General features: G+C 48.2%; 2 protein-coding genes across 5 annotated transcripts in view; both read right to left on the bottom strand.

Annotated features, from left to right (window-relative positions):
* Positions 1-7,878: 7,878 nt before the first annotated feature.
* Positions 7,879-10,316, bottom strand: LOC308567658 (fibroblast growth factor-binding protein 1-like; the record flags this gene model as incomplete). Its single annotated transcript, XM_081159477.1, has 2 exons — positions 10,253-10,316; positions 7,879-8,642 (listed from the first exon to the last, which is right to left on the bottom strand). The coding sequence occupies exon 2, from the start codon at positions 8,620-8,622 to the stop codon at positions 7,879-7,881; it is 744 nt and encodes a 247-aa protein (XP_081015603.1). The 5' UTR covers positions 8,623-8,642; positions 10,253-10,316.
* An 8,102-nt stretch (positions 10,317-18,418) lies between these two features.
* PROM1 (prominin 1) overlaps positions 18,419-26,003 on the bottom strand; it is an 80,125-nt gene continuing 72,540 nt past the window's right edge. For 2 of the 4 annotated variants that reach the window (XM_081136253.1, XM_081136252.1), the window contains exons 20-25: positions 23,835-23,915; positions 23,648-23,716; positions 22,633-22,725; positions 19,736-19,851; positions 19,255-19,278; positions 18,419-18,772 (exon numbers count right to left, since the gene is read on the bottom strand). In XM_081136253.1, coding sequence (XP_080992379.1) covers positions 18,727-18,772; positions 19,255-19,278; positions 19,736-19,851; positions 22,633-22,725; positions 23,648-23,716; positions 23,835-23,915 — 429 coding nt within the window. In that variant the 3' untranslated portion in view covers positions 18,419-18,726. Of the gene's footprint in view, positions 18,843-19,254; positions 19,279-19,408; positions 19,528-19,735; positions 19,852-22,632; positions 22,726-23,647; positions 23,717-23,834; positions 23,916-26,003 lie in introns of those variants that run through there. The other 2 variants (XM_081136254.1, XM_081136255.1) reach the window with 2 other exon arrangements.

The following is a 26,003-nucleotide window of genomic DNA, read 5'->3' on the forward strand; positions in this document are numbered from 1 at the left end:
GCAACATGGAATGGAAACTCTGGACACTGGCTTTGCTTTTAGCTCTTCTGAAACCCCAATTACACTACTTCCAGAACTGGATTAAGGGAAATGGGACTTTGGAAACCTAGGAGTGTAATTCCACACAAATAAATATCACTCATCCTCCCATGAGAGTCTCAGAAAATTCTTTTTCTCGAGATATTGTACGGACTCTACCCCTAGCACTCAGTAGGGAAAGAAATACCCCACCCATAACAATACCCTTGCTGTCTTCTCAATGACCTACCCTGAAAACCCTATTATAATCGCAACCTGCTTTCACCTCCCCTGCACTCTCAACCCCTCTTATCACGCGCTATGTTTTCTCATAGCACTTATTTTACTATATAATTAGATTGTTATTTTCCTACATTTATTGTTCATTGCCTGTTTCCCCCAACCCCACCCCACTAGAATGTCAGTTCGATGAAAGCATGAACTTATGTCTGATCATTGCATCTTAATATAGTGCCCAACTCATAGATGGACTCAACACGTGTTTGTTGAATGATTGAATGAATAAATCATGGAATTTTCTGATGAGCTGCTATGAAGATAAAATGGGCTAGACAGTTATCATCAAACTGGATATTTTCTCCTGTCTTCTTTTGTCCTCTGTCAAGGAAACTAGAATGTTCCATTTGACCCTCAGCTGATGTCAATTGATCTGTTATGGAGTAAGAGAAGTGGGAGAGCAGAGTGGTTACACCAAGAGCTTTGCTCCCCACCTCTGTTGCTTACCATTTGTGTAAATCACTCTCCTTAAACCTAACTTTTCTCTTTTGAAAATTAGGGGCAATGATACAAACTTCCCAGGAGAGAAGATTGAATGTGACAACGATGTGAAAAGCATTTTAGCAGGATGCCTACCATTTTGTAAATACTCAAGACATCGTAATTAATTACTGATACTACTTAACCAAGACATCAGGTCTTCTCTTAGGATCATCTTAAGTGAGGGCCTCAAGGTCAGATGGAGCTCCGGGCTCTAAGGAAACCAGTGGTGGAATTGGTGGGGGTTGCCTGGCAGCCACTCCGGAGGTTCTTGCCCAGACATGCTCCTTCCACTATCTTCACACCAAACCAGCAATTTTCCCTGGGTTTCCATTTTCTCTTCTGTGCAGTTGCCTCCCTGTGACAACCTTTGCCAGCACAGCAGAGAAAGCCAGTTTGGGTCTTAGGGAAAAAAAATAAAAAGCTGGGCTCAAGGCCAACCTTGTAAGACATGCCCTCTCGCCTGGTGACTCCCTTCCCCTCCCCTTCCCCGCCCCCCTTAGAAATTAAGGTACCTGCCTTTTAAGAGGAGGAGGCCCTCAAAAGAAATGAGAAGGGTGAGATGAAAGCAAAGATAGGGTCAAGAGTCAACAAAAGCTGGTAGTGGGTACAGGCAGAGCGGGGGCCAGAAGAGAGTCCTCCCGCACCCTCAGGCCGGCTGGGCTCCCTGCAGCAGGTGGGAACCAGGTACCTGGTGAGGTCAGCGGCTGCGCTGATTGGCCGAAGCCAATGGGGCAACATCAGGCTAGAAGTGGAGCGAGGCCTGGGCATGGGAGGGGCAGGGCAGGCTGCCTTCCTTTCCCCTGCTTTAGGCAACCAAGCCCCGGCTGATGCCAAGTGGGTGACTAAAGCAGCCCCAGGCAGGAGAGGGAAAGGGAATTTAGAAGGGATGATAAAGGTTTCCCAGTCCCGCACCCCTACCCCATTCTCACAATAGCTTTAAGAAATAGGGGCTGTTCGTCTTACCATTTTATAGGTGAGAAACTGAGGCCCAGAGAGGTCAAGAACTGCCAGCCCACTACAGCCAGTAAGTGGCAACGTCAGACTCCCAGTCCACAGCATTTTGCCTCCAGAGGGACTGAACCACTATACTATATATTTTTCAAGGACTATGAGTTTCCATTAATAAAGCACTTTTTAAATTGAAATATAATTGACATATAACATTGTATTAGTTTCAGGTGTACAACACGATTCGATATTTGTTTGTATTATGAAATGATCACAATAAGTCCACTTAACATCCATCACTGCACACAATTACAATTTTTTTCTAGTGATGAGAACTTTTAAGATCTACTCTCTTAAGCATCTTTTCATTTATCCCAGATTTGCTGAGGGACCTGAAACCAATTTCCCTCATTGTAGGTAGTGACAAGGAAGCCACCCCACACATCACCTCCACCTCGACTTTGGGTCCTTCTTCCCAGAGCTGCTTCCTTATGTCACTGAATCAGCAAGTCAGAAATTTAGGAAGAGCCCGCACACCCACCGCCTCCAGACTTCTGGGGGGCAGAGAGAGTGGTGTCTATAAAACCCTTCTCCAAAATGCCCTGGAGGCATTTCTTGGTGGGCTGGAGGACCCCTCTGCCTCCTCTGCCCCCTGGTCACCACTGACCCCTGCTGCTCCCCTGAGTCCCAACTCCAGCCCCTCTGAACAAGCCAGGACCGGCCGGTCCTCGCCAGGGCCCTCTGAGTGGGATGTCACCCTGCCCTCTTGACTGCCAGGCTCAGTGGACTCAAGCATTTGGCCTCAGGACCCCTTACGCTCTTAAAAATTATTGAGAACTCCAAGAACATCTTGTTTCTGTGAGTTATAGCTACTAATAGTTATTGTATTGGAAACTAAAACTGAGATAATTTAAAGTGATTATTTTAAAACAATAATAAACCCATGAGATGTTAACAGAAGAATTTTTATGAAAACAACTGTAATTTCCAAAACAAAGTAATGAGAAGAGTGCCATTGCTCTTCATTTTTGCAGATCTCTTTCCATCTGGCTAGGTGGATGCCTGCAGGGGCCCCTGTCTGCTGCTCCGTCCAGTCACCTCAAAACTTCCATTGGTCTCCAGGAGCGAGTGAAAAGGCAAATGGCTTCTTAGTGCGTCAGGACAATAGTTTTGACTTTATGGGCCCCTAAACGGGCCTCAGGGACCTCCCAGAAGTCCCCAGATGGGGCCTGGTTTTGCTCTGTCTGGCCATAGCATCCAGCAGCTGCAGCTCGACTCCCTGCTCCCCTCTAAAGTTCCCACGTGCCACTTTATTCCAGCAGCATTTTGGATGAGCCCAGCTTTAGGTAAAACTCAGTAACACAAGTCACCACAAGCCACTGGCCTGACTTAAGAAAGTGGGGGCCATGCGACAAAGAAGTGAGCAGGCTGTGGTCCAAGCACTAGACAGAGGAAGGGAATGGAAATGAGTGTGTCACTGGGTGGAAACTTTAAAAAGCCTGGCCTCTGAAATACATCAGTCTGTTGCATGTTTCAATGTCTCTGGGTCTGTTTTGTTCATCAGTTTATTTTAGATTCCATATACACATGAGGGAGTCAACGGGGGAGAAAAGGGGACATCTGTAATACTTTCAATAATAAAGATAAACACACACACACACAAAGCTAGGCCTGATTTGCCAAGCTCCTTTTTTTTTCATGAGTGCAGTGACAATGGCACTTCATCAACCCATCCCCTGGGTGAGAACCCCACAGAGGGAGCCCCCTGGACTGGTCTGAGATAGTTGCATGTAGAAGCTTCTGTTCCCATCACCACGTCATAGGACAGAGGAGGGAAGGAGGCTGAGAGGCCAGATCATTTGCTCGAGTGATTCCGCTCTTTAGGGGTGGGACCAAGGTCTCCCCAGCTCGGAAAGCTGTCTCATTCATGAGCGAGAGGTGAATTAATTCAACTGCCAACAGGAAGTCACCAGTGAGAACTGGTTGGGTTTCCTGAGCACTCTATGGACCTGGCATTGTGTCCAGTGCCTGGCATTTTCTCCAGGTGTCAGACCCTAGGACACGGGTGTCTGCAGAGAAAGAACATCAGCTCTGGAGAGATCCAGCAGCTTAATCGGCAGTGATTTCTAAATAACCACATATTTGTGAGTGAGGGGCTGTGCTAGGGATTCAGAGGTAAGGCAGACGTGGTCCCTGGTTGCACAGAGCTCACCGCCCAGCCTACATGAGGGACATTCAGCGACCATTCTGTCAACCTTCCTCCTCTCAGCACATTCTCGCATCATTGTTTCCCACGTACATACGAGAAACACCATCATCGCTGCAGGTACCTCTGATTCGGCACCTTGCAAGGAATATCCCCAGGTAATTGCACACATATTATCTCATTCACTTCTTCAAACAGTCTGAAGAAGGGGTGTTATCATTGCTCACCGATCCCTTGGGTTTAAACCTGATCCTGCCTCGATTTTCCTCCTCTGAGCAACAGAAGCCCCTACCTGTAGGACGGCAGCCTCGGTTGAGGGAAGTGATGTGCGTTCCTGGGGGATGGGAACAAGTCCAGTCCTCTGTCCAAGGACCTCTCGTCCTTGGCAGGCTCTGGACTGGGAAGGGCCTTGGGGTGACTTTTGTTGAAAGCTGTCAAGGTTGCTTAAGTGGCTTTTTATCTTGCAAAGTGAGGAAATTTGTACTTAAGCTCTAGGAACAGGTAGCTACACAGCTCCTCAAAGGATAACTTGCTGCACCTCGCCTAGGGCAGCGCTCAGAGCTGACGGAGCAGCGTGCACAGCCCACGCTGCCTCCCAACTTGCCTTCATCTGAAGCCTCTTAAAGAGTTGATATTGTCTTGAGAATCAAGGAGCCTTTCTCATCAACTCTCCTGCAAGATTCGAGCTCATGAGATGTCACTCTGGCTTTTCTCACTTAATTCTGAGAAGACATGAAATCACCCTGACCCTGGGCAGGTGGCATATCATGGGTCACCTTCTTACTCTCCTGAAAATGCCAACTCCAAGTTCACATCCCAATGGAATAGCTCCCTGGTTGATCTTTTAAAAATTAGTTACTGCTTTTGTTGATAAAGAAATGTAGGTGAGGAGGTAGCTGGGTGGAGGGCGGTAAAGGGGGAATGGGGGACATCCGTAATACTGTCAACAATAAAAAATAAATTACAGAAAAGAAATGTTACTTTGGAACATATGAAATTTCTGTTTTGTGGGTCAAAAGTGGCACCATGTTGGCAATTTCATATGGTTCACCCTAACACAAAGCATAGAGAACAAATATAAGAAATACAAAGAGTACATAGGTCTCCATCCTATTCCAATCTTCTGTCTTCTCTCCCCAAGGCAATAGCTCTGCCAGAGATTTGAAAAACAATTGTATACAATCTGAGACATATTCTATACATATATTAATATATAAACCTATGAAAGTGTGCTATACACACTGTGTTTTTTGTTCTGTTTTTTAGCATTTATTTCTTTAGCCGCATCTCTTAGAATCAATCCCACTAACCCCTCCATGGTTTTCAACTAGTCCCTGTGGGTAGGCCTGTTGTTTCCAGTGCTTTGCTGTTATAAATAATGCCACAACCAGCACCCTTACCAGATTTAGGTAATTGTACCTAAATCTCTCAAAGGGAAGTGATGAGGCTGAAGGGCTTGTGATTTTAAATTCTGAGACATATCGACAAGTTCCACTCAAAATGGGCTCCACTAATTTACATTCTCTCAACAACATGTTCTTTTCGCTCCTTAGTCTGCACTTTATATTTGTCAATCTCATGTCTTTGCTCATGATTTGCAGACATTTGGGGCCATAAATAGCTCAGATTACTTAACAAAGTTGACCAAAGTGGCAGTGCCCAGGGTGCTTCCACGGGCCTGCTGGCTCTCAGACCCTCCTCCATCCATCCACTCCAGCACAGCCTCCATATGTGTGGGGTGGGGGTGGGGGGACAGATGCAAACTCGTTTCCCGGACTCCCTCCATCACTGGCTTCAGGTTAGGATTGACCAGTGGAACAGAGGAGGGAAGAAGTCGGGACATTCTCTCTCTGCTTCTGGTGGCATTTCTAGCAGCCTTGACGCTAGTTCCCCTTAGAGGGTTCCTCCCTCCAGTGTCCCAGCCCCAGCTGCGTGCCCTGGCCCCGGGCTCGGTCCCTACCTGCTCCCTTTGTCTCTCCAGCCCTGGGGCTGAGAGTAGGAAACTCCTGGCTATGGGGCTGCCTCATGGTGCCTTGTTTGTCCTTTTAGCTTTTCTACCGTTATTGTAACTGGTTCCCCATCTTCAACCACCTCTGTTAACCCTGTGCTTTAGCTTTGTGAATTTATTCCCACCCCCACCCTCTGACCTGGACACTGAACTGGTTCACCTGGGCTTGACAGAAATGAGGAGACAGGTCATGTTCTTAAACTGTTGGCAGGAATAGAAGTTTTGCAACATTTTCTTGGCAGGCAGTTTGGCAATATGTTCCAAGGGGTTTTAAAATGTGCGTGCTCTCGCCCTATCTTTTAGAGGTACAAGTTGAAATGTTTATGAATGAAATGCTGTGTGTCTGGGGTTTATTTCAAAATAATCCAAGGGAGGGGATAACTGGAGCCTTTTATAGGTGAAAGGAGACCGGCCACGAGCTGACTGCTGTCTAAACTGGGTGAAGGAAACTTAGACATTTATTACACTTGTCCCTTTACTTACAAATGTTTGAGTTTTAAGATGATAAAAATCCTCTTTCAGAAGCACAGTGATGGACCTTACAGTCTACTTTCTAGGAATTTTCCCTAAAGAAAAACATTCTAATGTTAAAAAACACAAAGATTTATTTTGAAGGATGGTTCCTAACAGCATTGTTTATCATAACAAACAACTAACAACAATCTAATTTTCCAACAGTGGGGTCTTACCATAACTGATGTTGCTCCCTTCACATCTGCCAGTATCAGCTGTGGAACCATTTTTGGCCACATGGTTTAATAATAAAGATAAGTAACCAAGCACTGAACTATGGTCCAGAAACCCTGTAAAAAGCTTCATGGGCCCGGCCAGGTGATCAGGGTTCGGTTCCCAGTCAGGGCACATGCCCGGGTTGCAGGCTAGCTGATCAATGACTCTCTCATCATTAATGTTTCTATCTCTCCCTCTCCTTTCCTCTCTCTGAAATCAGTAAAGATATATTAAAAAAAAAAAAAAAAAAAAAAAAAAGCTTCATGGACAGCATCACATTGAATCCTCCCAACACTCTGCAAAGATGGTAAGATCCCCCCAATTCTGCAGTCAAGGGCTGGGAGGATCAGAGGAATGAAATGACTTGCCTGGGCCCCTCAGACACTGGCGAGGGGCGGGAGAGCAATGGTTTCAAACCCAGGTCCTTGCTTTCTCTGCTGCATGGTTAGTGCCTTCAAGTCATTATTTATGCCTGGAGTATGGGCTCTGGAGGCAGGCTGCCTGGGGAGATGCCAGACTCTGCCTCTTACTCACCCTGACCTGGCAAATCTCATACCTCCCTGCACCCCCAGTTCCTTATCTGTAGGATGGTCTGTAGGATGGGCTTGAGGATTCGAGGAGACCATGCTGGGATCTCAACCTTGGCTGCACATTGTGATCACCTGTGGAGCTTGAACCACTTGCGTGGTTCTGGATTTGGAGTGGGTCACCTTGTGGGATTGACTTGGGATGGGTGGGGAACAGGAAGTCATCCCTTAGATATTTTTTGCACTGATATATGGGAGCCTGCTTATGAATTCACTGGAGCTAGACATAGAGAAGCCAAACAATGGTTGAAAGAATTTTTGAAAAATGCACAGAGCTTTATTATTTTCATTAATTCAGCAGAAAGTGCATTGCACTGAAATCATCCCCTGGCTCACTCAGCTCAAAGAGTGGCCATTACTGCTCAGATATACTAGCTTTGTGGGCTGTGGAAACAATGCATTCAACAACCTCTGAAAATCACACCTAAGGCAATGAATGGAAAGCAACTTCCAAAACTCAAAAACAAAAATTACAAAATCTGTTTAAACAATCCCCTGCACACTCATAGAAATGTTCATCTTGCAGAGAACTTGGAGAGCTTTACAGCATCCTGGAGGGCTTGGATATGACACTTAATAGACTCTGCTCTCTTTTTACCTCATTAGCATGAATCACCCTGCACCATGGTGATGAAGAACTTGCACCAAGAGCTCCAGGACTCCCCACAGTATTCCAGGGCTACCTTCTTCTGGTTCGCCATGTCTTGGCCCTCTATACACTCAAGATCATTCAAGTCCATGGTCTTGGACTCTTCTGGGCCAGAGAGGGTGTTCTCTTTGACCTTGTTAGGCTCCATGATGGAGGCCTCATTGACCGAGCTCTGCTCCCTGGGAGAGGGCTCCATTGACTCCTGGCTGGGTTTCTTCTTAATGAGAGTAGAGTTTACCAGCTTCAGATTGGATTCTGGAAACTTTTTCCTGCACACTCTGGTCTTCAGGGTGCTCTTGGAGTCCCCACACAGGGCCTTCTGAGAGCGCAGGCTCCGGCCAATTTGTTTCCAATAGACGCCCTTTTTGCTCGACTCCAGGCATGCGGTTGGGTTGCCAGTAAAGGAACAGGAAAACTTGTCATCCTGTCGCATGCAATCGACCTTCAGAACAATGTCCTCCTCCTTCTGGGTGACCACCCATCTGCAGTCGGCTTGGTCTTGGGTGACAAACTTGCCTTTGGTCAGGTGCTTGGGTGGCTGGCTTCTCTGCTCAGTCTGGGGTTTGCCTGGAGTATACGTTTTATCTGTGGTGGCTCTGTGGACACCTCTATTCTTTGCTTCCTTTTTGCCTTCCACCAAGAGCACCTGAGTGACCAGGAGGAGGAAGGCCAGCAGAATGAGGCTGTGGATCCTCATGTCTTCAGTTTGGTAGGAACCTGTTTGACAAAAGGCAGGTGAGTCAATGCCAAGCAGCATTCCAGCAGTGCAGGGCTGCAAGCTGATCCCCGGCCACCCTACCACATGCTACCCGCTTAGGAGTGAGCTCAAGAATCCTCTGGTTCCTGGAATTACTAGACAAGCAGCCCATCTATTCACATTTCTGCTTGACTGGTGTCTTGAATGTCAAAAACGTCCTACCCTTCCTTCCTTCACCACTCTCTGAACCTCGTTAACTCTCACTCCCTCATTCAGTCACTCATTTGCTCACTCAGGCCTTTATTCACTCATTCAACAAGCATTTGTGGAGAACCCACTATATGCCATGCTCTAGACTAGATGTTGAATGCATCAAGGTAGATAAGGAAGTCTCACATCTTAAAAACCTAGAGGCAACTCATTGGGGATTCTCAATAGTATTGACCAGGATTCTGTCCCAATTGTGTCCCCAGCTTGATCTTGGGCAGCTCACTCTCCGCCTCTGGGTCTCAGTTGTTTTATCTGGAAATCAAGGCATTGGATGCCATAACTGCCCACTCTTCTCTAGCTCCGGTGTGCTGGATTTCTACCTCACAGTTCTACATGGACTCAGATGATCACACTATGAGAAAGGACATGGTAAATGCCATAAAAGAGATGTTTGATCTAAGGTTAAACACGCATGAGATTTGTACACTCTGAGATGGGTGGGTTTGTGAGGAAGGGCATTTGGGATGAAGTAAGAGCACAAGGAAAGGCATGAAGGAGGGGAGATAATCCCATTTGACTGGGCCAAAGGAACCAGGGTGGGTAGGGGTGAATTTCCACCTGAGCATTTAGACTGTTTTGTAGCACAGTGCTGGGCATGTAGAATGCCCTTTATCAATGCTTTCAAAAACAAATCATTGAATAAACAAGATGACCTTAACTGCTACACTAACCTACGTAGATTTTGTCAGGTGGGCAACAAAACCACACTTAAAAGGAGACGAGAAATAGCATTTCTACCCACCTGACCAGTGTCTGATTCTCACCTTGTTAATCCACACAGGAGCCCTCCCAGGCAGGTAATAATAAACCTCTCCAGGTAACAGATGTGACAGTTAAGGCTCAGACTGGCAAATAAATTGCTCAAGATCCCATGAAGGGCAAGTGGCAAAGCTGGGACAGGCAGGCAGAACTTGTCTCTCTGGTCCTTTATACCACTCTTCTTGCCTTCACCTTGCTCTGCCCTTCAAAAATATTGGCAAGAAATAAGAAAGCAATCACAAACAACTCAGCATTGGGTTTGGCTTAATTCACGATGACAAGATGATTCATATCATCAGTGCTCCACTTTAAAAGAAAATGCTGATTTTTTTCAAAAAGAGGCTGGCCTGGGAAATGGCTCCGATCTCATTTCCACCCTCAGGATTTGACCTGCTATTAGAAGTGAGACAGTGATGGCACATGGGCTCCCAAATGCAGGCGGGTGGGAGGCCAGGTATACCAGATGACCCACTCATTCCTCACGGCATGGGGACTCAGCCCCCGCATGTCTCCATGGGATCCAGACCCCAGGAGCCTGAGGTCCTCGGGGAAGCTGGAAGTGGGGCAGGCAATCACAGGCTTAAGAGAGCCAGGCTCTTACCTTGTTCTGCGTATGCAGATGCAGGGCAATCCCAGATGCCAGAGCGAGCTTGCAGGCTTACAGCTGTCTCATCTGCAGTGCGAGGCAGGGAAGGCCCTTTTTATAGGAGCCCAGGCAGACAGGGCCTTCAGGAGGCGCACACCTGAGAACCTCTATTCATACTGCTCCCGGCCCCGCCCCTTCGGAGGGAGCCAGCTCCTGCAGGGAGAGTGGTTGGTGTAATCCCATGGGCATGGGCGGCGGGTTACACTCAGGACATTAGACTGTGTCCTCCAAGCCCTTCCCTTTCCCCCAGCGGCCAGTCTGAGAGCACAGCTCAGACTTGCAAAGACCCTCCTTGATGGGACAGGGACCCCAGCAGCAATATCTCTGGGGAAAGTTATAAACAACAACAAAAATAATCATAGCTGCCAAATACTATGCTAGGTCCATTTTGCCCAAAGCTCTCTGTTTGTTCTGGTCACATCCACTCTATGATACTGGAAGGTGTGATGCACCCATTTTACAGATAGAAAACTGAAGCATGGAGATATTCAGGGATTGTCCAAGGTCACACAGCTAAGAGCATGAGGGGCTCAGAGTTTAAACCTGGGACTCCCCACATCCATTGTCTGATCTTTTCCTACCAGCCACTCTCAGTAAATCTTTGGTGAGTAAGTGGGTGAGCTGGGGGAAGCCATCTCAGTTTCTGAGGTCCTCTTTTGCTGAGGCGCCTGAAGTTAATGTGTGGGCAGAGGAGCCCCTGGGCTCCCAACAGCTGGTGGACAGCGAGTTCCTCACTTGGACTCTCTGCTGAAAATACTGACCTTCAGGTCACATGTGGGAACTTCATTCTGGTCAACTTTGGTAGGCAGCCCCCTCCCAGAAGGACATAGGTGAAGTCCCGGACACAGCATTCACCCAGCCCCTGTCACAGTTGTCACACAACCTCTCTGAACCTCTCTTTGTTCATCTACAGTTTGCAGACAATAACAGTACCTCCTTTAGGGTTTCCTACTAAATTACTCATGGGGCTGAGCTACTAACATAAAGTGAAGGGGGGCAGATTTGGTTCATAATGGGGAGTTGAGTTGTATTCTTTAAAAATAGACATAATTTGTTTTCCTGTTAAACAAAGAGAAGGAGACTCAGTTCCTCAAAGAAGATGTGGACTTCTCTATATTTTGTCACCTCCCTTTTCATATCTGGGCACAAGAGATTGTACTTTTCTTCATAACTCAGCCATAAAGAAAGCACTACTACATGAATGGTAATAAATGAAAACCAACCTTGCCTTTGGGACTGAGACAGTAAAGGAGCAGGGGGGCAACCTGGGGGGGAATGGGGCAATCTGGGCAGGGTCTGGCATCTCAGGGTCAGCACTCAGCCCACCTGATTGAGAACATGTGGCATTGGGGCCGGTATTTTCAGACATCATGATATTTTTTTTGTACATACATTTTTTTTTTTTTTTTACATAACAATTGAGACTTCTTGAACTTTTAAGAAATGCCTCAACATCCAGATGTGTGTATGTGGAACTGGGTTGGCATCTAATTAAAATTTTCTAAAAGTGCTGTCCTGGCCCCCAATAAAGACACTAAAAGCCCTAACTGAGGCTGGATTCCACTCAAGACCCACCTGTTGAGAATTCCAAGGTCACAGAGCTTTGGATGTTGACTGGTTTACTCAGTGGTTCAAAGAGTCTTTTGGTAAATGCCATTGGAGGTGGCCATTCCCCCAAGCTCCAAGCCTCTTATAAAACTGGCTCATGAAGAGATCCATCCTCATCGTCCTGACCGCCACCTTATAGGCCCGTGACCTCCCCAGATAGGCACTGACAGTGCGGAGTTTTAGGAAGTTATTATATGCGGGCAAGATAAGGCAGCTTTGTCCCGCGGGGAGATAGAGATCAGGGTGGCCTCTGAAATAATGAGAAATTCAGCTTGATCGTCAGGACACAGCCAGGTTTTGTTTTTTCTGGAGGAAGATGGCAGGTCAGAACCAAAGCCTATTTAGAGGAAACACATGGACTCCGGGGCCTTTTCCGAGAACTGTTTATCTATCTAAGCTTCAGCAGGGAACCCAGAACTTCCCCCACTGGCTTCCCAGCTTCAGCTTTCCTGTGATCCCATCCCAACCTCGGCCTTGATCTTTCTATTTCAAGCAAGGGCACACAATTTTAGACCAGGCTATGCAGACCTTTCCCTATTGTCTCAGCCTGTTATTCCAAACTCATTTGCACACACACACACACACACACACACACACACGCACGCTCCAATCTGCCCCGCCAGAGCTGGTTAATTCAGCATGGTAGTAAATAACTTTACGCCTCTCAAATGCAATTTAAGCACCTCTTTTATTGAACTCTCACACATCAAACCGATATTCCCCCTGCCCAGGGCCAGGTACCAGACAGCTAGGGAAGCCCCTGTGCCCCAAAGCCCAGTGCAATTATTCAGACCGGTCAATCCCAAACTGTTCACTCTGTCTTTCCTCACCTCTCCCTTGGAAACCCCAATAAGGGCCGTGGCCTCAGCTCACCCCTCCCTTGTGATTCTGCCTCCTCCTCACCAAACTAGATGCTTCCCTCGTGGCCCCCCATGGCATGGCATGCCCCCTTCTCTTGGGAAACGTAAGTGACAAGGTTTTCTTTCCACGGCATTCGTCTCTCCTATAGTCCCTCAGTCACCTCCATGAATTAAAATCTCAAAGGTACATTTTTGAGACAGTGATCCTACACAACCGTCACCTCCTGGAAGTCAAAATATCATAAGATACAGAATATTAAAACATGATCAATCTGTCCTCTGATGTTTTGGCATCTTATAAAGAGTAGTTGGTGTGATCATGGAGACTTTTAGGGAACAGGGCATAAGTTGCCCCAAACAGCAAAGAAAACATTTTATTACGCAAGTAGCACTGAGGAACACAAGTAGAGATGTATGGAGTCCTTATAGGCCAGGGCATAAATAGATTTTCTATTTGTAAGGCATAATCCAAGAAAATAGAGCTGGGATTTTGGGAGGTCTCTACTATTAAAAGTATAAGTTTGACAATAGTGTTTTGGTGTATTTCTTGGGTCAAGGTGGCAGGTATGGCAGTTTTGTTATTAACTTATGAACTGATAAGTTAATAAAGTATATGTAAAGATTGGTGGTATGTGTGTAATTAAGGGGAAGAGCTGCCTGTGGTGGTGAAGATCAGAGATGCAAGGCAGGAGGTGGCGGTGGCTGCAGGAGGTGGTGGCTGCAGGAGGTGGTGGTGGCTGCAGGAGGTGGTGGCTGCAGGAGGTGGTGGTGGCTGCAGGAGGTGGCGGTGGCTGCAGGAGGTGGTGGCTGCAGGAGGTGGTGGCTGCAGGAGGTGGTGGTGGCTGCAGGAGGTGGCGGTGGCTGCAGGAGGTGGTGGCTGCAGGAGGTGGCGGCTGCAGGAGGCGGTGGCTGCAGGAGGTGGCGGCTGCAGGAGGCGGTGGCTGCAGGAGGTGGTGGTGGCTGCAGGAGGTGGCGGTGGCTGCAGGAGGTGGTGGTGGCTGCAGGAGGTGGCGGTGGCTGCAGGAGGTGGCGGTGGCTGCAGGTGGCGGTGGCTGCTGGAGGTGGGTAGGAGGGGAAGACACTGAGGAGTGGGAGCGTCTCTGCCCCGGGGGCCGAGGGAGTTGACTGATGTGAAGCAGGGTGCCCTGGGCTAGCAATAATCTTCGTTGATTTCTAGGATGGCACAGCAGTAGTAACTTCTACCAGGTTCCTTTTAGGCATCGGAGGGGGGGGTGTACATTTTGGAAGAGAGCAAAGAGTAGACCGGGATCATGGGCCAAGCAGACAGTGAGCTCCGAAACCCACTAGGAGTCCTAATTTCAAAGGAAGAAAAGCCAAAATATGTCCTGGTCCAGTTCGTGCCTTAGGAGAGGCAGTCCACAGGCACTGCGAGGGCAGAGATTTGAAATCAGGGTGAAGCTGTCTCTAGCACAGGGCTTGGGGTCTAAGGCGAGGTCTTGGGCAGCTGCCATCTGAGGTGATAGTCTCCACGGTGAGCTCCTGGGCCAGGTGGTGTCGTCCGGGCGTGGGACCAGAGTATCCTTTCCAAGAGGGCCCCACTCGAACTGATGTGGGTCTAAGCATTTGCCTTAACTGAAACTGGCTTATTTGGAGGGTTCAGGCCTCTGGATTGTACCCCAGAGAAAGCACTTAAACCAGGAGTAATAAGACCCATGGTCTACTGAATGGTGTCCAGCTGCTCCTGATTAGTTTTTATTTTTGATGGAAGGGTAGGCTTTGAATCAGTCCCAAGTCACATGAGCAGCTAGCTTGCCTGGCTCTGAGACAAGGTACAGCTAATGGGTTTCAGAAGATTCTGTGCCTTTCAATCTGCCCTCTAAACAATATTGGGTGGCAACAAGATAGAAAGTTTATAAAAACAGGTTAAGGCCTGGGGCAAAATAGAAATCTATATAGAGGTTTATTTGCCAGGCTAGAATATTAAAACAAGTTGTTGAGGAGACCATTGTGTCTCTCAGTGACACCAGTTCTCTGGGAACTCTCAGGGCCATGACAGCTCTATTGAAAACTTCCCTCTTCCAAGAGCCCAGCACTGTGCCCCGTGGAAGGCCCTGCCTGCAGCATAATCAGTCCCTCTCCCCTCCTCCTTAAACAAAATCTTTTCAAATCCATATTTCCAGGAGGCTAACCTCCCCCCCTCCCCCTCCCGTCTCCTGTGTGCACCAATTTTTTTTCTTTGTGTATCTTCCACATTAGCTCCTGGTGATCCAGAGTGGCCTTTGACATGAGTCGCCGCCTCCTTTTCTGGGGTGTCCCAATCAACCTCAAAGGGGCTGGGGTCTACCTCCATGAAAGCAATGTAGGCAGCTCCTGACTTTCCAACAATTTTGTTCTAAGGGGAGGATGTTAGCATGTTGATAAGCAGGGGTACTCAGGAGGCCCAAGCACACTGGCCAGAGATTTCCAACCACTCATAAGCTCAGGGGTTTCAGGGGTTTCAGGAGCCAAATGTTATCCCTTCCTTTCTTTATTCATTAAGCATTGGGCCACCAGTCTTTAGGGATGTGATCCCTCATGCCACACTGAGTCCTGGGACGAGTCATGGGATCATCAAGGCAAGCAGCAGCAAAGAGATTTGTCCTTGAAGCAACCTTAACATCTGGGAAGTCACAGCTTTCCAAAAGGAGGGCACCTTACACCTAGCTTCTGACCAGGAAGGTGGGCCTGCCTGGATTTGAAATCAACTGGGTGTCTCCAGAGGGTGGTAATTGCCAGGGGACCGATAGTCAATGTCAGCCTCCAATGGACTGGTGAAGGGGACCCTCACTTGCCAGAGATGGTTGGTCCACCAGAGTAAGAGAAGGGAGCAGACCTGGGGCTCACTGCCCAGCGCCATGCCCTGCATGGTGGCTCCTGCTGGTCCTGCCAGACGAGATGACCCTCAAAGCACTCAGAGGGGAACCCTCCCTGCTACCCACTCCCTCCAGGAAGCCTCATGAGGCTATGACCTCTCCTAGGGGCCTCTCATTGCCCCGAGAGCCAGGTTTGGTTTAATAACCTGTTCCTCCCTCTTCTTTGGACTTCAGATTACCTGAAAGCAGGAAAAAGCTCACTCACCTTTTCTCAGTAATCTATTTTCCTAATCTATTTTCCTAATCTAATAACTGCCATTCTCCATTAAGACCTGAAACTTCTGCCTGGCTGGGCGTGGCTCAGCGATTAAGCGTCGACCTAGGATCCAGGCGATCAGGGTTTGATTCCCGGTCAGGGCACATGCCCGGGTTGCGGGCTGCAGCCGATCAATGACTCTCTCATCACTGATGTTTCTATCTCTCTCTCTCCCTCTCCTTTACTCTCTCTGAAATCAATAAAGACATATTAAAAAATAATAAATAAATAAATAAATAAATAAATAAATAAATAAATAAATAAAACAATCCTCTGAGTGATTTAATGATTTAATGTCTTACACACTAACTTGCACTCCCCAACTTTTAGGACAGATTCTTCACAGTTGAGGGTTTTGCTCAGGGAGGTTCAGCACCTTGTCGTTGTCCCAGGTGTGTATGATTGGGAGACTTCTGTTCCCCATTTTCAGGGGCATTGTTGACTCCACATCGCCACCATGTGGCGATCTTATCCGGAAGACCTGATCAGAATACGAAGTGTTTTTCTTCCCCTTTGAATATTCCCATTTCTTTTCTACTCAATCGATCATGCTGCTGGTCTGATGGCTGGATAGACCGTGTTAGCAGCATTGTGGACTATCTACATAGCTAGACACGTGAGATGTGAGCATTAATGCAGCTGGTCCCCAGCGGTGCTGCGACAATGGCCGCCCACTTCTCTGCCTGCTCCTCTGTGATCAGAGCAGCAATCAGTGATCCGAACACAAATCTCTCATATGTGAGCAAAGGGTCCTCACTGCCCATCCTGCCACTGCAAGTCTGTGTACAAGGTACTCTGGGAACACAAGGACCGGGGTGGGGCACGGTGGGGGGCTGCAGAGCTAAGAGCTGAACTTGACCAGTTAACGATTTTCCGCCCAAGCCTTCCCTTGGAATTTGCAACCCTTCAGTAGACACCAGAGCTCCAAAAAGGGTCACATCAGAGTTTCTGCCAGCGCTATTCCTGTTCAAGGGGCAGACAGTGATGCTTCCTTCTCTACCGTCCTCCCTGCCCTTTCCTCTTGGACCCGAATGGAGACTCTTCCCAGGACATCACATATATAGACTGACTAGCCTTTGCTTGAAGCCCCACTGACAAGGAGGTCCCCGCCTCACAGAGAATCCTGACCCGCTGTTTACTGGAAGCCTACAATGGTGTGGCACTGGCTCCACTCTGAGCCTACCAGGGCCAGGCATCATGCTGATCATCACACCCACCGATGAGGTGGGGGCAACCCCCTCCCCATTCAGCAGAGGGGCTGAGGCTAAGGGAGCTCGTGTTCCTTCTCAAGGGGGAGCCACACTGGCACTGAGGTCCACACTTCCTCTAAAGCATGGTGGGGAACCAAAGGAGCTTAAGACGTGAGCTCTGCTCACAAGTGTTTGAGATCTTGCTGGGAGAGAGCAATGAAATAAATAAATGCTCATTTAGAAGAGAACTGAGAAGTGGTGGAAATCACCGATCGGACCCAGGGGGTGGTGGCGGCAGTTCAGGGAAGGCATGAGGGCCTACAGAAGGCCCTACGAGGGGAAGACAGGAGTGGAGACGGACATTTCAGGCTGATGGTGGGCATCGGGGCTGGTGGTTAGCCCTGGAAAACTCCGCCACAAACACACTCTTGGCACCGGCTCTGCCTTCGCCCTTCCCTCTTGCACAGGTTACGTAGGCACAAGCTGCTTTGCCAACAACCTGTGGTTTGCAGTGGGGTACAGCTGCATTCCTTGAGCAAAAGCTATTTTCTAAATCGACTAAGACTTTTCCTTTACGGTGATTTGCAATATTGCTTGGCCAAGTTTACTGTGTTTTGGACTCATCTGGAAGGCTTGTTAAAGTACACATTCCTGGGCCTCACCCTTGGTGCGTCTGGGTTGGAGTCTGAGAGTTAGCATTTCTAGAGCTCCCCAGGTGATCCAGTTGCTTTGGGCCTTCAGGCCACACTTTGAGCAGTGCTGACTCACATTGCATTTCATCATCAGAAAACACTGGGCACCTGTCTGGTGGTTTTAGATTGAAATGTTAGGAAACGGTCTGTGCCAAGCCCACCCTGGCCTCTGCTGCCCATGTGCTGAGAACCAGGAGCTGTAGGACTGGGGGACCTGGACCCTGTCCGGCCTGAGCACGTAGGAGCTGCGTGACGTTGGATCACTCGCCTCTGTCAGCTTCAGGCCATTCAGTTTATATTAGGAGTAAAACTGCTGACCTCATAGGGATGTGGGAGGACTCTATGAGGGGGCAAGTGATAGGCACGGAGCCTTCATAAGAAACAAATGTGAAGGCGGAGGCAGAAACTGGAGTGCTAAGTCTACAAGCCAAGGAACCCCACGGACAGCCGGCGGTCATCGGACTCGAGGGGACAGGCATGGGACAGACTCCCCCGCAGGCCCCCTCGGGGAAGCCAGCTCTGGTCACATGTTGATTTCAGACTCCCGGTCTCCGGAACGGTGAGAGAATAGAATCCTGTTGCTTAAGCCATTCGGTTTGTGTACTTTGTCACAACCACCCTAAGAAAATAATACAGTGCCTTACGTGGTAACTATAGCATAGATATATTTTCTAAGAAGATCAGAGTCAGGTTTCGGGAATCATTCTTTTACTGTTCACACACACCTGCCATTTGCTGAACTTCCACCGACTAAAAGTCTAACTTCCAGTGCAATGAAATGCGACACAATTTGTGTCTGGTTCCAAAGGCTAAACCGAAAATGAAGGAAGGGGCTACATATTTAAACTTTTATGGAAGGTTCAGATGATCAAAGCCAGGCTTCCAAAGGTGGGACACAGGCTCTTCCTTCTTGGGCCCACGAGTGCGTGTTTCTTAGGGCGTCGCCAGACCTACAAGCTCCTGGAGGACAGGCTTCTCGTCCAAAGTTTGGAGACGCTGTAGGTCAAGAACAGTGCGGTTGGATCTGTTTACCAACTTTGTTCATAGAGGCTGAGCGGCGTAACAGCTATGCAAACCAATATTACCCTTCTGCGTATTTAACAAAAATAAATACACCGAAAACAGCGCGTTAACTCTAAGAGGAAATACTGACATCGTAGGTTAGAAAGACAGATGCAAATGGTCATGTGAACACTTGTTAAACCTACAAAGGGAGCAAAAAGTGTGCCCTTTAAAAGCCAAATCTCAGAACAGCCGTTCCATATATTAATACAGCTAACATACCCAATCTGCATGACTTCAGCAAGTATTTCTTCAGCACCCATATGCCAGTTCTCAGCATTTATTCTTACGGCGATGCATCTCTTGTTGTTATGTGATTTTAAGATGTTACTCATTTACTTTAAAGTCCAGCGCATAATAATAAATGCCCCCCCCCCAGTCTCACAGAACATGGTTTAAAAAAAGAAAAGGCTTACTTTTTCATGGATATCGTTTCAACACTATAAAATACAAAAAAAAAAAGAAGATACAATTATTATTTTTTTAATTACCATCCTAGCTCAACAGCTGCATCCCCTCACATTTTCACCCTAATACGACGCTGACAGAACCAGTTCAGGAGAAGTACAGGTTGAGGAGGAGAGTGACATAAACACGGAGCGTGCAGCAGGGCGGGGGTGGGCCGCGGGGTGACAGCGCAAATGAGCCAAAGCAGTTATAAGGTCAAGTGCCGAGTCTCCGCGACAGAACTGCAAATAAGAAATAAGAAGGCTGGTTAGGAAGCTGAGGTTAGGCAAGAGGGGAAAATAGTTGAAACAAGCCTGGGAAAATGGGTACAAAGAAAACGTCTGAACAGACACGACTCAGTAGTTTTACCCCCCCCCCCAAAACCCCACCAGCGAGTTTCATCCCAGCAGCGAGCAGGCCCCGGCCCCAGAGCCGCCTGCGTGTACTCACTCCTCGTACACGTCCTCCGAGTCCATCCGCCGAAAGTACTTGGCCAGCTTCACGGCAAAAATTATAGCTGGAAGCAAAAGTATGGTAGCCTTCCCCGTGCCGAACCAAAACAGATTCTAGGGGCAAAAAGAAAACCCCGAGGAGTAAATGCATGAAGGTGGAAAATGGGAAACGGCAGTTGCTTAGGGAGAATAAGTCCATTTTGCAAGTTTTTAAAATGAGCTCTAATTTCGTTCATCAAAACCGCTGGTAAACTTGCTAGGAGCCAGTCACTGGGTGAAATGCTACAAATTATTATAACTCATTCACTCTTTTTAAAAACCTTGAAGAGATCCATTATGCTTATTTATAAACGAGTAACAGAGGTGGCAGGCGGGGGAGCCGGGGTTGTTTCCAGGACATCTAAAATAGCTGCGGACCAGCCCCCCTTGGTGCCAACCGCGAGGGCATGGACAGCCGGCCGGCTGAGCTCCCGTCCACTTCGTGAGTTCTTGGATGTTACGGTGACTATGAACCTCTCCTGGCTTTGTTCTGCCTCTGAACACTGGACAGCAGCTTCTTCACTCCGTGACATTATTGTGTGAGGAAGACACAGCAACGCTTGGTGCGTACTAGGCCCTCAATAAACGTTCCATGTTTAATTTTTTTTAACTTTTATTTTATTTTATTGATTCGAGAGAGAGAGAAACATCCATTTGTTGTTCCACCTATCCACCCACCCATTGGTTGATTCTTATATATGCCCTGACCGAGGATCGAACCCGAAATGTTGGCATGTCAGGACGACACTCTAACCAACTGAGCTACTCGGCCAGGGCAACAGACATTCCGTTTAATTTAACCAATCTTTAAGGCAGCTTGTAGGCTGGATTCAATCCTGTTTGTCTAAAAATCAATGTTACAGACGACAGACAGGTGGGGGCCTGGGGTGGGGTGGGAGATAGGGGAAGGGGGGTAAGGAGTAAAATCGGGGACATCTGTAATACTCTCAACAATAAAAATAAATAAATACAGTATTTATAAAAAAATAGTTGCCAGTATCCCCAAGTCAGATTTCATCTAGAAACCTGAATTTATGTCTTTTCTTGAAAAGTCTGAAGCTGGATCTCATAACACTGAACCTTTCCCCCCATAAGGCATCAGCTGGAGCTAAGGGGTGGTTCTTCCTTCCAGAGGGGTGTTGCCTTCAGTTTGCCACGACCACACCACTGACTTTTGCAGGGGTGACTGCCAACATTACATAAACTTGTTTACCAATCAGAACGGACACAGCTGTGCACCACCAGGGTGACCCTGTGTGTGCCCTACACCAGCCAGGGTCTGACGCTTCTCCTGCTTTGTGGATCTACAACCGCCAGGTCCCAGGAGGGGTTCCAGTCTTCACGCCGTGCCCTAGGCTGAGCTGAGTAACCCTAGAGCAGCCCTGCCCAGCAGGACAGAGCGGGTAAGAAGCTGAAGGAGGGAAGCACCTAGGAAGCCAAGGATCAGGGTCTGCATGACTGGGAATGTCAGGATCAGCTCCATCCGGGTGCAAAAGTCCACTCCCAGACAGATGGACATGTGGACAGGGAGATGGACAAATAGAGCAATGCGGATGCACAGTGACAGGCAGCTGTCAGTTACCCTTCATTCATTCAATTGCCTGTGCCAGCAGCACACCAGATGACAGAGACACGCCAGTGAACACACAGGCTCTGTGTGCATGGAGTGCAGAGGCTAGTTTGTGTGTTGCGGGGGACAAGTCTTCATCATAGAACCACACAAACGCACAACTCAAACAGCAATAATGACTCTAAAGGAAAAGCATGGAGGTCTACGTGAGTGTAGAAGAGGGGGTTCAGTCTAGGTGGGGAAACCAGAAAAGGCTTCCTGGGAAAAAAAGACATGCTTGAGCTCAGTCCTGAGCTAAGACAACAGCTAATAGTAGTGAATTTATTGAGCTTGTATTGTACCAGAATCGTGTCAAGGGCTTTACACGTAACCTCTCACTAAACCATCACAAAAACAACATTTAGGTGATAAAGCTCAGAAAGCTTTAATCGTTTTTTCAAAGTCACAGAGTTCAGAAAACGTAGACGTGACATTTGAAACATGAGAAACATAGTCCGTTCTCAACCATTATATTATACGACCTAGAGGAGTTAGCTGGGCGGAGTGTGGGTGTGAAGGGAAGGATGAGAGAGAGATGAAGAGCATGTGTCATCTCTAGTCCAGGCAGATGTCATGGCATGTGCAAAGGCCCTGAGGTGGGGAACTCAAGATCTATTTAAAGAAGTGAAAAAACCAAGTATGTCTAGAGCATAGCAAGAAAGGTGATCAGAGTGGCCTAGATGGGCAGGGACCCAGTCACGCAGGGCCCAGAGCATTCTATGAAGGACCCTGATCTTTATCTTGACAGCAACTGGAAGCAATAAGGAAGTGAGAGGACTGGCTCGTGGAGACAGTCAGTGTAGACTGCAGAGTGAATAAACTTGGTTAATTGGAACTGACCATCCCAATAGTAGCATCTCAATGGGCTTTTAAATCACAAACAAAATTAAGTTCGCTGTAGCTATGGGCTCATATACATATAGTGGCACTAAGAATACTTTTGAATATTGGCCATCTGCACACCAATGGCTATTCCTTTCCAATTATTCTGGACAAGTAGTTTTCTTCATGAGGGTCTCCTGCCTCCTGTAAATATAATTCTAGGAAGGAGCAAAGCTATGCAGTTAGGTCTTTGGCTTTTCTGGTGAATTAGGTATCAGAACACATTCATTTACATTTTAGATCTAAACATAACACATCCAAACAGAAAACTATTTTATGTTACAGCGTGTAGTACAATCTCAGCGGGGAAAAATCAAAAATGATGAGTTTGTTGTTTGTCCCTATTTTGAAAGGTGAATTCTTACCATGGGTTCGACAATGTAGTTGCACAGGAAGACGTCAACAGTGGAATCCAAAGCGGTGGCCACGGGTTTGCAGGTTGCAATTTTCTCTGTGATCTAAGGGGGAAAGAAACACAGGCAAACTGAGCCAGAGCCACAGAATCCACGAGAACCAGACACACTGTGTTCCTTCCGCCTGTTTTCACGGGAAGGATCTCTCTCTCCGCCGAGGCACAGAGCTGGCAGCAGATTGCTGTGGGTGAGTTCCACGATGTATAAAAGTACGTGTTTGAAAGCAAGCCCCTGGTTCTTGCTGAGCCCTGGTTTCCAGTTTCCTCCCTTGTCATTTGAAACAACAGGACCCATCCCACTGGACTCCTGAGGGAATATAAAAAGCACACCTGCCCAGCAAAGTGTCTCAGTCTGAGTCTCTTACCTGACCCCTTTGTGGTCTGACAAAGGATGTGGGAAGAAAATGGAAAGTTGGTTAACTAATAAGTGCCCACTGTCGAACAGGGGCCAGCACGCTTTCTCTATACAGGGACAGGGAGGGAACATTTTAGACCCTGCAGGTGAGACTAAGGTGTACTTGTCCCACGGGCCCGACTCTGACATGGCAAAAAAAGCCACAGACAATACACACAGAAATGGGTGCGGCTGTGTGCCACTGAAGTTTTATTTATAAAACCAGCAGTACCTGCTGGCCCTGTTTTAGAAGGCAGAAAACAATGCACTCATTAAGGAGGCGAAAATAAACAAGTTTAATGAATCCCAGACAGATGCTCCAATCCCATTGACGTAAGAGAGCTACATTCGTTCGTTCAAAAAAGCCTGGCGTATGGACAATAAGATGCGCCATTTCTTTCCTGCATTGGTTGGCTCACCTGTACCTTACAAGGCAAGTCATGTTAATAACCTTGTGTCTGTCCAAGTTCAAACTACATTACACAGTCCCTTTATAGGCGTCACTGTTACTTTTACAGAAAGCAGGGAAGGGGTCACATATTATCCGTATGTTCATAAAAGATAAACTGCTTACAGCGATCTTGAGCCACTGCAGATAATATTCAAAATATCCAATGATTGTATTCCCATACTTCTTACTTTCCTGGAAAGAAATCAGAGTAGGAAAACCGTTAGGACGACCATACCCCGCTCCACCGAGTCATGTAGTTACGGTCACACTCCCACTTATTGGTATACTGATTTTTTTTAAAAAATCTTACTTGAACAACAACAAAGGAAAGGTTGTTTTGGATGAAGTCCTGAGCAGAATCCAAAGAGGCAATGATATTGTTCACTTTCACCTGGAAAACACAGCGACAATCGACATGGTAGCAAGGAATGAAAGGGTTTCACTGGACAGTCTACGTGTCGATGTGAATGCTAGCAGCTCAGTCCCACACACCACAGCTTGCTAGTTACGGAGGCGACAGAAGCAGCCGGCGCTCTGGGGGCAGGGGGCAGGGGGCAGGGGCCGGGTGCAGAGCCAGCACTTCCTTCGTGCCAGACTCTGGGCCGGGTCCATTATCTGATCCGCATCGCCGCAGGCCCACGGGGCTGAAAGGAAGGGACCGCTATGCCCCTTCACAGGTGCGGGAGCTGACTCGGACTCTGCTTCTCGCCAAGCGGACAAGCTAAAGACCTGGAATCGGAACCCAGTTTTTTTTAAAGGATGGTTGCATTGGATTTTTTTAAATGTTTTTATTGACTTTTAGAGACAGGGAGGGAGAGGGAGAGAGAGAGAAAAACACGCATGAGAAACATTGATCGGCTGCCTCCTGCACGCCCCCTACTGGGGATGGAGCCCGCAACCCGGGCATGTGTCCTGACCGGGAATCGAACCTGGGACCTCTTGGTTCATGGGTCCACCCTCAACCACTGAGCCACACCAGCTGGGCTGAACCCATCTTTTTTCACTCTAAAGTCCACACTCCTTGCACTGTCACACAAATAAGGAAAAGGCCACTGCCAACCCACATGGCAGCTTGGTGCAAATTAGAAGAGGCGCCCAGAGACCCCTGGGCACACAGCCTGGCCAGTGGGTCAAGTGCTAATCTCCGCCCCCACTGACCCCCCATCCCCACATAGCTGCACATGGCCGCCCTGAATGTCGAGGTGCACTGGGGTGGCACAGGACCTGCACACAGTCACCAGTCTGTCTCCAGGTTCCCTTGGCATGGGACATACTCTTGTGAAATGGCAACAGTGACTAAAGGTACAGGGATGGCCCCGGAGCAGAGTAAACCTAGTAGTCTTCAGAGGAACTGAGTCAGGACCTTGGCACATCAACAAAGAGGCAGGCTCAGTGCTGCCCAGGGAGAGGACCGACTGGCAACCTAAGGCGCTCACAGCTTACTGGGGCGGGGTGGGGGGGAGAGACCCGGTCAAACGTGGCAAGAATCCTGTGAGGAAGGTGAGCATGGGAGCCCCGAGGAAAGCTCAGGGGAGGACAGGTAGTTTTCTGTTGTGGGGCTGACCTCCAAAACCTTCTTGCGTAGCCCAGGCCATTCAATGAGAAGCATTTCCTGAGCTGCCTGCTGGTATTGCGGGCACAGCCCCGGGAGCCCGGTTTCCGTTGCGGGAGTGTTTCCAACCCGGGGCCCCTGCGGTGGGTTGTATTAGCTGCCCGTGATTATCGACACCTTCCCAGGCCTGGCTGCCCAGCGACGGGTATACCTCCCCACCCTGCTGATGGGCTTGTTTGTGGGCCATGCTTTGGCCAGTGGGAGGTAGAGGAAGGGGCCTTGTGCTGGTTCCAAGAGGTGGCTTCAAGGGCCACCTGTGTCCCATTCATCCCTAGATTCCTGTCCTGCACTAGGAGGACATGAGGTGACCCCGGCAGAAACTGCTCCTCCAATCTGGGTCTCCAGGGAGGGCGATATGTGGAGAAGCCTGCACTCCGCCCAGCAGTGAGAGTGAACGTCTGTGGTCTGAAGGCGCCGAGGCCGGAGGCTGGCTGTTAGGCAGCGCTCTCGGTGAAAGTGACGGGCGCATCTTCTAAGCCTGCATCCCGCACGCCAACGCACAGCTTTCCTTTGCCCTAACCGCGTGCCGAGATGGGGTCTGCATTGGTGCATGTACTTATGGAGAGATAATGGTAGGAAAACCCAGTGTGGCATTGAAAATAAGTGGATAGCCCGAATGGCGTGGCTCAGTGGTTGAACATCGACCTATGAACCCGGAGATCGCGGTTCGATTCCCAGTCAGGGAATATGCCCGGGTTGTGGGCTCGATCCCCAGTGGGGGGCGTGCAGGAGGCAGCCGATCAATGACTGTCTCTCATCATTGATGTTTCTCTCTCTCTCTCCCTCTCCCTTCTGCTCTCTGAAATCAATAAAGATACATATATATTTTATAAATAAATAAATAAAAATAAAAAATAAAAATAAAAT

The sequence above is a fragment of the Miniopterus schreibersii genome (assembly GCF_964146895.1).
Source record: "Miniopterus schreibersii genome assembly, chromosome: 1".
Lineage (NCBI taxonomy): Eukaryota > Metazoa > Chordata > Mammalia > Chiroptera > Miniopteridae > Miniopterus > Miniopterus schreibersii.